This window comes from Magnolia sinica, chromosome 2 (genome assembly GCF_029962835.1).
Source record: "Magnolia sinica isolate HGM2019 chromosome 2, MsV1, whole genome shotgun sequence".
Lineage (NCBI taxonomy): Eukaryota > Viridiplantae > Streptophyta > Magnoliopsida > Magnoliales > Magnoliaceae > Magnolia > Magnolia sinica.
Window position 1 is genome coordinate 30,793,136 of NC_080574.1, and position 15,008 is coordinate 30,808,143.

Consider the following 15,008-nt stretch of genomic DNA (forward strand, 5'->3'; position numbering starts at 1 on the left):
ATCTCTGTGTGATTCCGCAACCCAATTCCCAACAAGTGATATCAGAGCAAACGTTGGGATACAAATTTGAATATGCGGATTAACATCAATGGGAAGCACTATGTATGATATTAAGAAATATTCAGGAAAAAATAACTTTTGAGTTATGGAAGATCAAGAAGATCTAGTTCCTTAACCAAGCAAGGTGAGGATGATCCTCTTGAGGAGTGAAAGTTGATTAGGACTGATGATGATTGGAATACTCTTGATAAAAAGATCTTACCTTCGATCCGTTTATGTCTCACGAACGAGGTTTTCTATATTGTCTTGAGAAAGAAAATTGTAGCTAGTTTATGAGCGAAGCTAGAGGATATTTATGCTAAAAAATTCACTGAGAATCGCCTACACTTGAAGTAACAGTTGTTCACCTTCAGATTGGTGAAGTTAGAGGATATTTATGCTAAAACATTTACTGAGAATCGCCTACACTTGAAGTTACAGTTGTTCACCTTCAGATTGGCAGAGGGTGGAGATGTGGAGGCGCACATCAGTAATTTTAATAAACTGATTTGCAAATTGCTGGATATGAAGGAAGTGATCAAAGATGAAGTTCAGACATGTATATTGTTAAATACTCTATCGGCATTGTATGAGTCATTCAGAGACTCATTGTGCACAATAAATAAATTTCTAAGTGTGGACACCGTTATCTCAGCCTTTCAAGGGAAGGCCATGAAAAAGATAAACGGTGGCGTAAGGATATCTTCTAATGCACTGTTTACGAGAAGCATAAATTTTGAGCAAAGTACAATATCTTTAAGGTCAAGATCTAAGTCCATGGGCAAAAGTAAAGGTAAATTAAAGTGCTGGAATTGTGGGATGGGAGGACACATGAAGAAGGATTGTACAAATCCTAAACCTAAGAGAGAAGAATCTGAGGCTTCATACAGGGAGGCCAACGATGCCATGTTTGATAAAGAATCAAGTAACGGTAATGTTTTGTCTGTGTCTATGATCGAACACTTATACGATGATTGTAGAGATGAATGGATTCTAGACACGGGCATCCTATTACATGACTCCTCATCGGAGTTGGTTCGCCAGCTATAGAGAGTGCAATGGTGGATTTATGGGTAATGATAATGCCTGTAATGTTGTGGCTGTTGGTACGGTGCGCATCAAGATGTTTGATGGGACAGGGCATACCCTGACTGAGTTGAGACATGCTTCTGATATGAAGAAACGTTTGATTTCTCTCGGTGCGCTTGAGGCTATAGGGTGCAAGTTCACTGGTCTTGATGGTATCCTTAAAGTATCTAAGGGGGCACTTGTAATCATAAAAGCGCAACGACTTGGTAACATTTACAGGTTGATCGGGAGTACTTAACAAGTGGAGCTGCAGTGCTGTAGCGGATTCCACCTATGCACGTATGTGGCATGCTGGACATGACCACATGAACGGGCAGCACATAAAGGCTGAGACGCGCGGACAGATATACGGAACTGGTGGAGCAGCCACCTGTGAGAAGAATCACACCGCATAATCGCAGGTTACAGGCAAGGTACATGAACAACTCCAATATCTTATATGTTCTTGTTACAGACGAGGGGGATTGATCCGTCTACTATTCGAATGACTCTTGGTGAGCCTGGTGCTGAGAAGTGGAAGGTGATTGTGGATGATGTGATGGACTCATTGTACCAGATCGACACATGGGAGTTGGTGGAGCTTCCAGTGGGTCGGAAAGCGATTGGATGCAAATGGATCTTCAAAATGATACAACATAGATAAAGAGCGAGACTGGTAGCGAAGAGTCATGCTTAGAGAGAATGGATTAACTTCTCAAAGATATTTGCACTGGCGGTATAGTAAGTGTTTATTAGATTCGTATTGGCGCTGGTTGCCCAATACGATCTTGAGCTGGAACGGATGGATGTGGAGACTACACTTCTGTACAGGAAATTGGAAGAGTTGTTCTTCATGAAGCAACCAGAGCGGTTCAAAGTTTAAAGGGGTAGAGAACAAGGTTTGTAGGAGGTTGTTGTACGACTTGTCGCCTAAGCAGTGGTATAAGAAATTTGATTATTTCATGTTGAGTAAGAAATTTTCTAAGAGTGAATACGATCTTTGTGACTATTGTAAGACACTGAGTGATGACACGTTCATCATCCTGGAATTATATGTCGATGACATGTAGATCGTCAATCATGACATGTCTGAAGTCAATGTAGTAAAGACTCAGTTATGAGGGACATTCTAGATGAAGGATCTAGGGGCTGTAAAGATGGTTTTCGACATTGATATTCATATAAATCGGAAGAGGAGTAGGTTTTGGTTATCCCAGGCAGAATACCTTGAGCAGGTATTGATCATATATGTGATGGACCAGGCAAAGCCGGTGAGCGTTGCTTACGCGGCTCACTTTAAGTTTTCCTCAGGACAATGTCCCAAAACAGATGAGGAAAAGCAAGATGTCTCATGAGCCTTAGTCAAATGCGGTTGGTAGTGCATGCCATGGTCTGTATTAGATCAGTTATTTCATAGGAAATCAGTGTTGAGAGCAAATACTCCGACAAGCAATATTGGGAGGCAGTGAAATGGTTACTTCGATACATTCGAGGTACAGAAGACTACGTCTTAACTTTTAAGAAGATAGGAGCAAAGTTGGTTGGGTATGTGGATTCAGATTACGCAGCCAGTGTGGATTTCGAAAGTTGACTTCAAGTTACTCGTTTGTACTACCGGGTGAAGCAATTAGTTGAATGTTGAAGCTTCAGTCCGTAGCGGCTCTTTCCACGATCAAAGCTGAGTATATGGTAATGACAGAAGCGTTTAAGGAAGGTGTTTGGTTGAGAGGCATGAAAATCAGTTGGAGCTTCAGCAGAAGGCCGTGCTGGTAAATTGTGAAAATGAGAGCGCTATCAATTTGGCTAAAATTCTGTTTATCACGCACGTTCTAAACACATTGATGTTCGTTACCACTTTATCCGACAGGTGCTTGAGGAAGGAGGCGTAACATTGGAGAAGATTCACACTAGCATGAATATGATAGACATGCTTGCCAAAGCTGTTCTTACAGAGAAGTTCAAGTTCTGTGCAACTTTTCTAAGCTTGGCGATGGCGTAAAAGGGAGATGGAGTGTGCATAAGAAAAATTGATTGAAGCTATGATGTGATGCAGAGATAAGAGAAGATGGCAAGAAGCTATACGTTTAAAGATTAAAGACATGGTGGAGATTGTTGTTAATAGATGTCTTAAATATCAAGAAATTCGACTACCTGAGAAAGTTCGGGTGAAAGTCCAGCGATAATGGATTTTGGAACTTCCGAGAAATTCGACCAGTAGAAGGACAAGTTCGACTAGTCGAAGTGTTCTTCGACTAGCCCGAGCTTTGGTTCGACTAATTGGAGGTTACGCAGATTGTGCGCTTCGACTAGCCTGAGCTCTGGTTCGACTAGTTGGAGGTTACGCAGATTATACGCGGATTGCGTAAATTTGAAGCGATTTCCGGATTATTCCAAGTCAGTACGAAAGTAGGGTTTCCTAATCTATAAATAGGAGTTCCTAGGGTTATTCTAAAACATGCTAAGGCTTCTTAAAGTATTCCAAAGGGTTTCTAGAAGGAGTTCTAGGGTTTCAAAGGGTGAGATTCGAGGTTGTTCGAATTGGGGGTAAGTCCTTTCTCTTTGTAATTTATGTTTTCAGCTTTGTGCCATGATTTTTTCCTGAAAAGATTTTCCACGCTAAATCTGTGTTTTCTTGTGTTTGCTTGGTGTTATTGGATTGCTATCCTAGATCCATCTTTGTGTGATTCCGCAGCCCAATCCCCAACAAGTTCTTGGTCATTGGGCCCACTATAAGGTAGATCAAATTCATTCATTTTTGTGGTCCATTATTTATTTGGAAAAATGACAACCTCACACTGATACGATATCTTTGTGGCCCCAAAAAACCTAACAAATTAGAACTGTCCATTCACTACCTATTGTTTGCTTGTAATGTGGTCCATATGATTAGAGGATGTTGGTGATTTTTTAAACCATGGCCTTGGATGGAGTGGATTCCACATATAAGCGACAGTGGGCACCATAAACGGTGTATGAACTCCCTTAAATTGGGCTAAAGCGATATGAGAACAACCATTACCTTTTTAGTTTTTGCAGTAGTTTCTTCTTCCTTAGGAAACTTTCTTTGTGGGACCTACTACCACTCTCTCACTGACGTTTCTCTCTTGGCTTCGATTCTCCGACATTCTCTGGCATTCGTACAAAAACTCATCTTCCTTGGAGTTTGTCCGTCTCTTCCACTACTATGATCGTACATTATATTTTCTGGAGCATAGTCCTCTTCGTTCCATTTTTCGGTATCCTTATCATCCCGTTGAGCTACGGTTATAGTCGTCATTTATGGTAAAATCTTATATCTTGGCAAGAGTTGAGGTTGTCATTTGTTAAGGTTCTAGGTTGTTACTACACCAAAATCGCTAATTTGGAACGGGAATGTATTTGGTTCTGGAATGGCTTAAAGCTGTTCCAAATCTGGAATTTTTCCAGAACAAAAAACAAAACCTTATTTCCTAGGCCAATCTCCCCCCCGCCTCCCTCCCTCCCACACTCCTCTCGATCTCTCCCTCTCTCTCCTGCTCCCCACTCCCGATCCTCCTCGATCTCTCTCCCTCTTTCCGGCTCCCTCACTCCGTCGCTCCTTCCCTCGCGAGCTCTCTCCCCATCTATCTCCGGCTCCCTCACTCCCAATCTCCCTTCCTCTCGATCTCTCTCCCTCTCTTTCGCTCCCTTCTCTCTCTCTCTCACTCTCTCTATTTCCCTCTCTCCCTCTCCCTTCAACAGAAACAACACTCCTTGAGCTTCTGAGATCGGATTTTGTAGGTGTGGAGCGGTTGGAGTTCGGATCTGGTCTGTACGCTTAGGGATTGCATCCAGTCCATCCATAAGGTGCACCCGCTTAGGTATTTTCTAAAGATTGATGCAAAATTGTCCATTTGCCAAGAGAAGAAACCTAGGGTTACAACAATTTTCCAATCCAGTATTTTTCGTACAGCTTCGTTCGCTTCAAATTCATGTTCTTTGCATTTGAATCTACATTTCCATGATTTTCCTTACTCAGTTTCTCTTTTCCCCTAAATTTCAGTAAGTTTTGGTTTTGATTGTTTTGCATGCAACCATGTTTCTGTTGTTTGATTCTTTCTATTTGAATTATTTTTTTTTCCATGTTTTGGTTTAGCATCGATTTGTTGAAGATTCTGTTGTTTGGCAATGGATTTTCTTTCAACGTGTGGCGAGAAAGATGATAAGTTTAGGTTCAGGTTTGATGGTGCTGAGAATGGAGTTTCAGATCAGCGAGGAATTATTTTTTCCTGATTCTCAGCACCATTTGTTTGTGCTCAGAGCTGCTAATGTGCCGGGCCATGGTCCAAATGTTCCAGACTATTGATCCGATGTGGCCCACCGTGGATTTGGGATTCCCTCCGAAGTCTAAGATTGCAAGATCCCATGAATGGAAGAGGGTTGGTTTGAATCAGACTGTGAATTGACTCCAAGCAAGAGGTTTGGGGAACGCTGTGATTATCTTTCAAAGAAAAATGGTTTTCCTCAGTACTCTCATCAACGATCCCATTTCATAATATGGAGGAACATGATTAGCTTTCCAAATAGACATGTTTTTCCTCACTATCATCAATGGTCCTACTACAGATATACTTGACCTGATTGCTGCTGAATTTGTTCGTCTGAATTGTTTCTACCAGGTACAATATAATGATTATTGAAGAACTTTCGACCATGCAAGATCCGAATGGATCAGAAATTAGTGCCATTTCTAGGTTTGCAGATACTTATGCATGTAGCTCGGGGCAGGTGCTCTTCACTTTAACATGAGTTTGGGGTTCAATTCCAACTTACCTACTCAAAAAAATTGCACAATACATGATTTAAAGCATTTATGAGCACCTTGCAGCTCTAGTTATTTCAGGAGAGCATGCTTAAAGTCTCAAATCTCAATAAAGCACATCAGTTTGCCCTGTTAGCTGGGGGTGCTATCTTTGCTGATTCTTGCTTGGCCAAGTTTGGGGCATCTCATCCCTCCATTTGTATTGGGGATTCCATCCTGTCTTTTTAGTTAAGTTGATATTTTTCGCTATCGTCTTAAGAAAATAAAGCGCATCAGTTTACATATGATCTAAATAAGAATTTTTATCTCCTGCATATCCACACTGCACATCTGGATTGCATTTAAGTAACAGTTATAGTGTCCCCTTGGGGTCTGCATCACTCTTCTGCAGCATATCCACCATTCACCACCATGTTTAGAAGGACATAAAATAAGTGGAGAATATGTATGTGAGAAAAAGAGGCCTTTATTTGTTTATTACCATAACAAGAAGACCTTTTCTCTCAACAATATTCAACAATACATTTGCATATGGAATGCATAGGAAGGGGAAGTTGTTTGTGAGAAATATCTTCTCATTCCCCTTCATGTCTAAGAGTACAGGCTAACGTGGACTGGGAATGATATAGCCTCATCTCCATCACTAACCATTATCGTGTGCACCCCTGCTAGAAAAACCAGGTAAGCTGTATCTGTCACCACACTCAAGCTCTTACAGACATCGATCGAGAACTTCACTGTCTTGGTCGCACCCGTAGGTATGAACACCTGTTTGAACTCCACTTGCTTGACAGGGGCTCCAACCAAATCGGCAGGCAGCTTCGAGTAGACCAAGTTGATGTGGGACCCATCTTGATGCCCCACATTACTCACTTCCATCTCAATGTTGATTGCATTGCCACATCTTGTCTCTTCAACCAACACAGACGGGCATGATGGCACAAATGCATTGTGTTTTTTTTCCTAATGTGATGAAATGTAGAATGTCAGGCCTGAATTGTCAGTTACGTCAATTTGAGTCAGTACTTCATTCAAATGGATCCCAGGTTTTTTACAATCCGGACAGTCCATTTGGTAGGCTGCATGTGAATGGGTACTGCATTTGAAATTCCTTGAATTATAACTAATGGATGGTCGAAAGACTGTAGTTGAGATTATCGGATGGCCGGGAATGTTTGATATGGAGATTACCTTGTTTTATTATATTTTTTATCACTGATTTATTTTTATTATTTTTTATTTTTTATAACTTGGTTAGTTTCTTGTCCGCGCCTCTTGTTTTCTTGAGATGAACCATCTTGTTATCACAGGTCACTGAGATCCTTCATTCAAGTGGAAAAGGTATCTATGCCTGTCCAAAAACTTAGCAAAATTCACAAAACTGTACTTGAATTTTAGACATGTTTGTCCAAAGTTGTAAGCATGAGTGTTTTTATTGTTCTAAGTTAGTGTTTTTAATGACTCCTTTTCTTCGGCATGGATTTTTTTTTTTTGGATGTCCTAATCTGATTTGTATGTCACTAGAATAGATGAACAATAAGAATTTGAGGCTGCTCGACGTGAAAAGTTCATTTATGTAGTTATGGTTGGCAAGATAAATGTTCCACACATCTTGAAGCTTAGCTGGCAACTGAATTATGTTCTTTTTATTTTCTCTCTCTAAGGTTTTATATTGAAGGGGCCTTACCATAAAGTTGAGAATTGGCTCGGCTTGCATTGTTTGGCATATCTGTGCCCAGGAAGTCCTTGTGTTTCTGTTTCAAAGCTCATCTCAACGTATTTTTTTCCTATAAACCTGTTTGGACTCATACTTTGTGCCCACTGCCCAGTAGATCTGCATTGGTTTGACTTGTTGAAAAGAATTCATACAGGAATACATTTCAGATTGACTTGCAAAATACTTCATATAGAAGGGTATTTTTTTTTTTTTTGCAAAATACTTGCAAAAAAATGCATTAAACACATTTTTGGTGGCACCCAAACATGCCCAAATGATACATGTAATATAATTCATTAAAAAAAATTTACAAAATTTTTTAATACACTAAAATGTCTTGGAACATTTTCATACCTTTCCTGATTATGGAAATCAGGAACTTTCTTAGAACTCATATGTTCCTGCTATAAAAATAAAAATAATAATAAAAAAAAACCATATCTTAGGTGAGATCCACATGATGGGCATCTATTTCCTCAAATGTTAAATGGGCAATTAAGATCATTGGGTAAAGATACATTTCCTCAAACATTAAATGAGATCCACTTGCATTTGCTTATTTTCAGTTCTAGCCCAGCAGTGCGGAATGCCAGCAGCATCAATGGTGGAGCAGTTCTGTTCGGTTTCACCCGTTTCAGTAGGCCAGGTAAGGTTTGTTTTATGGTTGTTTGTATCTTGGTAGATCAGGTTGAATGTTGGAATTTGTGTTCAACCTACGAGATCAGGTTTAAGAATGCATGTATATGTCCAATCTGTAAAAGGGTCAGTGGAGCCTGGCACATTTATAGTTAAATGAGTTAGGTTAGACTTGATGAATTTTTAACTGAGCCTGTTGGGTGAGAGAGTAATGGATTCTGGGTTGGGTTTTGGTGGAAATTCTTGGTCTGTTTAGTAAATGAGCCGGGCTTTGCGTTATTATGATCCATTGCCACCCTTAAAGATAGAGTATCTTAGTTTAAAAAATAGGTTCTGACATCAGCATGAAAGACGTATGATATCCAGTATCTTAGTTTAAAGTTATTACGTGATTGAACTAACTTTCCTCAGAACACAATATGAGCTTGGGCTATTCTTGTAAGATGCATTTGCCGAATGCTAGAATGCCACGGAATTGGTAGCATATCTTTGGTGGTTTTGGCCGTGGGGAGCATTTCTCCTGGGTTAGTTCTTCACAAATCTGGGCAACTTGACTGTTTTCAATATTTATTTTTTACTTTTAGAGTCTCAATTAATTCATTCAATATTCTTGATTGTTTGCTGAAAGTTTTCTATTTCGGTTGAAGTGTGAGAAGGTTTAGAAGGATTGTCTCATGATCCTTTACTTTCCTGTTATCATATTGTTTCCTTATGCTGTTTTAATGACATCCAACCTGTCCATTATGTGTGCCCCTAATGTTCCGTTTAAGGCCAAAAAATCTTGCCAATCCAAAAATCAGGTGGGCCACACCACAGGTAACAGTTGGGATGGGGTGCTCACTCTCCTCTTTTCTGCTTATTCTGTCCAAGGCCATGTTCTCTTCTTGCAGTAAGATTGATGGGATAGGGATCAATGGAACATTGGGTCTCCAGCTATCAAGCCTCCTCTCACTGAAATATATGTAAGTATGATTCTGATTGAAAATTCATGGAATTAATTTGATTGCATTGATACATATTAACTTTAGAAAATTTAGCGGAGAACTTCATGAGTAAAGATTTTTCTTTTGGGTTCCTTAATTGTTATTCCCCTGATTTCTAGAGTTTCCACAATCTAGGGTCTATGTAGATGACTTGGATCCTAGATTGGACTGTTAACAATTCAGGTTCTTGATGCATTTATGGAAATTGCTTCCAAGGCCTTGATACTAGCCATCTGATTGGTGGCTTGCATTTATGGAAATGGTTTGCAAGGCCTTGATACTAGCCATCTGATTGGTGGCTTGCATTTATGGAAATGGTTTGCAAGGCCTTGATACCATCCATTTCCATATCAACATCTTCCAAGTTCTATAATGAACTTCTTTTTAATTTCTTTGAACTTTGCATAGAGTGAAGTCTAATTAATCTATTTAGTGAGGTATCTAGCCTGTTTTACATTCAGGTAGAATTTCCAGCAAATGGATATATAGGTAAGAAAATACAGCAAGGGTCTACATTCAACTGTAAAAAAAAATGAAAAAAGGAACAAAGGAACAAATATTTAATGGACTTCCAATGCCTGCTGAACTTTTAACCCATGGTTCCCACTTCTACAAACTGACAACCCACGCATACTTTGTCGGCAAGTATTGTATAATACCTCTATTGTCTTATTTGGTCATCATGCTTGGACTGTACATTAGTTGAACCATGAGAACTTGGGAAGGTCTTCTCCTTCTGCAAGCAGGTGAGGTTTGTCAAATTGAGGAGAATGCTCTCAGGGAAAACTCAGAGTGAAGCCATTTTTCTTTGTTGATGGTTTCTGTTTTCTTTGCTCTCAGCGAAAAGTCAGAGTGAAGCCAATCTCACGATTCTTTAAATGTGTGTTTGGATGCTCAAGTTTGACTGGATTTATATAGGCAATGACCAAAATGGAGGGAAGCCATTTTTTTATTTCCTAGTGACGACATGCACCTATTTCCATTTCATCAAAATCAAGAGATTCCTTTAAAATGTTATAAATAGTTCTTTGTTCATGCATCAAGTGATGGCAACAAATACACATATAAATATGTTTTGTTTTAGTTTTGAAAATATATCATCAAGTGGGTACTTTTGTAATCCAGTTATCTTGGCCATATTACATTCTAAATCTAATAATGACTTTGAATGTTTACATAATTAATATTTTGCATTTCTCAATTCCTCAAATGTTTCTCTTAATTAAAACAACAATGAAATGTGCACCTTCTAGATATAATAGATTCTGCACCTGTTGCCCATAGGAAATCTTTTAATGGAATGTGCACCTTCTACATATAGAAGTTATTACTAAATGCTTCAGCAGCCAGCCAGGTGCCAAATCCTACTGATGATTGTCCAATTGATACAGTCCAACAAAAAAGGATGTTAAGGAAAAAATGTCTTGATGGATATCTGTTTTATCTATTCGCTTTGGTTTTGAATAGAACTATGAGGTTGATAAAAAGAACACAAGCAATCAGTCACTGAGTGCTTCATCCATGGCCCTAAACACCACAGCCAAAGATTTCATTTAGCTATAGATATAACCCACTACATGAGTTTAAGCGGCAATAAAGAATCATGCACCAGTTGTAAATTCAGAGTACCACTATAAGAACTATAGATTTGCTTTATAACACTAAATAGCATCCAAAACTTCTGCTCTTGCTGCAACAGATTGGATAAAATATATGAATGCAATCCCCATCAAAATCTGCACCTAGGGGAGCACAAATAAGAGGGTTGATCTTAACAGTGTGGTCATCATGCACATAGACAAAAAATGCTTGTAAATTGTAATGAATGTTTATGAGTACTGATTTGGAGGGTTACACCAACCCCATTGTTGTTTGGGAGGGCATAGTTTGGTGGACAGAAATTAGTGGCTGTGATTGTGATGGATGTCCCCTTCAAACACCATTGAGGATCCTGTGTTGAGTCACAATCCTTTTTTATTATTAGAACAACAATACAAGTTACTTCCTGATTGCTCAACAGCCACATGTAGGATGGCTGGTCAAATATGATTCTTATAAATTTTTTCCATTGGGTTTCTATGACATGTGACAGTCATACAACACTTCAGAGGTCTGAAAAATATTAAAATGCTTCAACTGATGCTACAATTTTGAAGCAAACAAATTCCAGCATGTAACTAACAAATTTTTTTCTTTTTCCTTTTTTTTCCCCCTTACAGGAGAGACTGTGATGACCCATACTTGCAAAGTGACAAGATGGATGTGTTTTGGATTGGGCATCAAGTTGGAGTTTGTGTTGGGTCAGCTTATTGGCCAGATCCTCTGACTGGTTCAGTTTTTTACCGGTATTAAATTCTTGGATTCCAGAAAGTAGGAGATGGTGATCAACTTGGATAATTTCTAAGCAGTCTGCATCAATGAATGAGTTGGTGGATTCTCCTGATTGCATTAGAAATGGCCCTTTGGTCAGCTTATACTCTGTCTAGTTCAAGATGACTTAGCTGGGTTCAGCATGTTGGCTCGGAGAATTTTTAAGGTGATTTTTTTCCTCTTCATCAACTGGAAGCCGAATTCTAATGGTGGTAATGAGGGTATGTTGGGCCAAAGGGAGTTAAGGGGTCTGTGATCAACTGATCATTTCATGCTGCATTTTATCTTATAGATAGAGTTTTGAAAATTATGCTGGCATGGGCTGGAGATGAGTCAATATGTAAGATTGACAAGCATAGATAGAAAATTACCTAAATAGATAAGCCTGCCTAAAAAATAATTAGGAACTTCAAAATAGAAAACAAAAGAAAAGGAAAATGAAAAGAGACAAATATCAGTTTGTTCAATGAGGAAGTAAATGCATGTATGCATCTGATCCAACACGCATTTGTTGCTGCCTTTAGGACAATAGTTGTTAATTTGTGGCTACCATGCTCTGCCTTTGCCATCACACGGAGCTGAATGGGCTAAGGTAAATTCTTGTTTCAGTTTTGTCATTGTCAATTTGAAGTTTTTTTTTAGTTTATAGTTTAAAGTATGATAATGTAAGTTTGTATGAATATGTTCTTCCATCTTATTGTATTGCGATCAATTTTCCCTTTTTCTGTTGTTTCAACAGATTCTGTTGTGAGAAAATCATGTACTGTACTGAGATGTTTGTGAAATTCATTTACAAAGATAGATTGGATACTGTGGTTTTGATGTAATTCAGAAATACAACCATATACGGAGATGTATGTAATCATCTGCAGGTGATTTGCACTTGGTGTCCTGATGATGCCGACAAACCTAGCTGATTGTTTGCATTGAGGATGCTGATTAACTGATTATTTGCAGAACTAGGATGGTGTGGCAGTGCAACTGGAGAGAAGGTTAGTATGCTGCTTCCAACGTTTGTCGAACTGTTGTTGAAGTTCAAAATGTTGGAGCTTGGTGCACTTCCAAATGATTGCATTGGTAGCTGGCAACTGAATACTCCTGCAGTAACAACAACTCAGTAACTGTTTTCCATAGAAGAAAGTTGTATAAGACTTCCAGCAATAGAAAAATTCCTAGTAAGTATTTGAATGAGCTAATAGCCTAACACCGTAGGTAAGAGGGAGAGAATAGAAAGCAAAATGATATTAAATTGTCTACTACTTCATCAGGTCTTGTCGTAGAGCCCTGTAGATATGTACTTGATAAGAATTTCAAAAGATTGTGTCGTTGCTATATAGGCAGCAACAAAAACTCTTTAAAGACTAAAAAAAAAAAAGGGATAAGAGGACGCCAACAGACATCCATGCCCAAAAGATGTCTATAGTGCTTTACATGAGAGAAAAAAAATCAGCTGGTACATCTTAGATATGCAGCTGGTACATCAGTTGGTCGTTTATGCTTCTTTTTTTTCATTTATTTTCTTTCTTTCTTTCTTCTTTTTCTTCCCTTTTTTTTTTTTTTTTTTTTGACTACTGGTTTTCTTCCTGCATAAAAATCTTCATTTTTACGAAGTGCCACATTATCTTACCAAGTTACCGCTACGCGTTCTATTGTATTCCTTCTAAATTAACAGTGAGTCAGAAATTATGATAAATGGGTAAAAACATTGAAAGGGCTACTTGGCTGGGCTGCATGTCAGTTTAGCGGAGGACATTAGCTAAACTTAATGAATAGGTGTTGTGCAGGACTGCAGAATTGACGTAATCCTTACTGACTACTGTATGCCAGAAATGATCAGCCATGACCTTCTTAAGGTTGTGAAGGTATGAAGCTTCATATCCAGATCATTCTGTCTCTCTTTTTAATCTTGTTTTCAACATATTCCAGAATGCAATTAGTCCACATTCCAGAACTTGCATATTTAGTTTGTTTATTTTTCTGAAACCTCAGGAGCACAAATGCTTGAAATCTATTCCTGTTGTGGTAATGTCATCCGATAAAGAGCCACGAAGAATCAGCAGTAAGAAGATCTTCTCTTTCACTGATTATAGGCTAACTTTATTTTATTTTATTATCTATTTGGACTTTGCAGATTACACCATTACTTGACATGATTATTACAAATATTAATCTTGCCACTCATGGTCAGCTGAAGTCAATGAATCATGATTCTTTTTTCCATTTAAGTTTCGTCTTCAAAGTTCTCTTTTTGAGGAAAATATAGATGTAGTAGTACTAGTACTCTTTTTTACTGTTGCAAAACTTAACACGATCATGTATGATCAAACAGTTCATCTTGTAAGGCTTGTTATTAATATTGATTGCCCATGTTGTAGAGTTCTCCTCAATTGGACGGACTTAGCTGTTTGATTGCCAATTTGCAAGCCCATGGAGTCGATCCCATCATATGTAAATGATTCACTATTGGCTTAGTTTTCATTGAATGTAGACTAATGTTGGGTTTTTTCTTAATTGTATAGGTGGGTTGATCCTCTTGAGGCCTGATCATGGTGGCCCACTCCAGTTTGCAGCAGCTGCGATATTTCTTAGTAAATTATACAAAGACTATCTTGGTATTATTAGGAGTCACGGAGGGAGTCATGATTCTTAGTCATTTTCCATGAAGTGTCGTTTGTTGATAATGTGGGTTTGAAGCTCATCATGTTGTGTGCATGATATCCAGTCTGTCCATCACATTCACCACCACATTTTCTTCTTATATCCCGAAACTCAGGCCCATTCATGACTTCGAATTAACTACATTAAGCATTTTGGTGGTTTAATACAAACTGTCTAAAATTTATTTCTTGATCTGACTTTGCTTTACACTTTAGTTTGAATGTAATCGTTAACTAAGAAAAGTGCGAACTAGCTTATATTTTGATAGATTTATCTTATATGATTTGTGATATTTGGGATATTTTTTGTTAATAAAGATTTGATTTTTGTATCTTACATTTCTGAAGTTTTTTCTGATTTTTAATTGTTATGTAATATTCTTTTTTGTTTCAAATATTTTTTTTAAAAAATACAGGTTTCAAACAAACAAAAAATTACTGTTCCCCTAAATTTAAAAGGATTTTGAAGGGTGCCAAAATTGAAAATTTGCGACGGTTTTCAACCGTCATTAATATTTTGCGATGGCCTCTTTTAGGAACAGTTGCAAACCATTCTGAAATTGAAAACTTGCTACGGTTTTAAACTGTTTATAATTTTGCCATTACCCTATTTATCCATGGTTGAAAACCATTCCATGGTTCAACCGTTCCTGAATAGGGATTTTGGTGTAGTGTGTGATGTGTTTAGGGTTCAAGTTAGCATGTGCTAAGAGTTCATATTGTCATGTGGTAAGTTTCTAGGTTCTCAAATGCCTATA

General features: G+C 38.3%; 1 protein-coding gene across 12 annotated transcripts; it reads left to right on the top strand.

Annotated features, from left to right (window-relative positions):
- The first annotated feature begins 9,325 nt into the window (after window positions 1-9,325).
- Window positions 9,326-14,582, top strand: LOC131236873 (two-component response regulator ORR1-like). 12 transcript variants are annotated; one of them, XR_009166938.1, is made up of 6 exons: window positions 9,350-11,759; window positions 12,118-12,185; window positions 12,551-12,585; window positions 13,378-13,455; window positions 13,583-13,652; window positions 14,113-14,582. XR_009166938.1 is itself a non-coding variant. In XM_058234383.1 (6 exons), exons 2-6 carry the CDS (start codon window positions 12,145-12,147, stop codon window positions 14,241-14,243), a joined length of 366 nt encoding a protein of 121 aa, XP_058090366.1. In that variant the 5' UTR covers window positions 9,364-11,759; window positions 12,118-12,144; the 3' UTR covers window positions 14,244-14,582. The 12 variants fall into 12 exon arrangements, 8 of the variants coding, with proteins under 8 accessions (XP_058090371.1, XP_058090366.1, XP_058090365.1 ...); XR_009166935.1 differs by having other exon boundaries at window positions 9,352-11,759; window positions 12,466-12,585; XM_058234383.1 differs by having other exon boundaries at window positions 9,364-11,759; window positions 13,367-13,455.
- The last annotated feature ends 426 nt before the right edge of the window (window positions 14,583-15,008 follow it).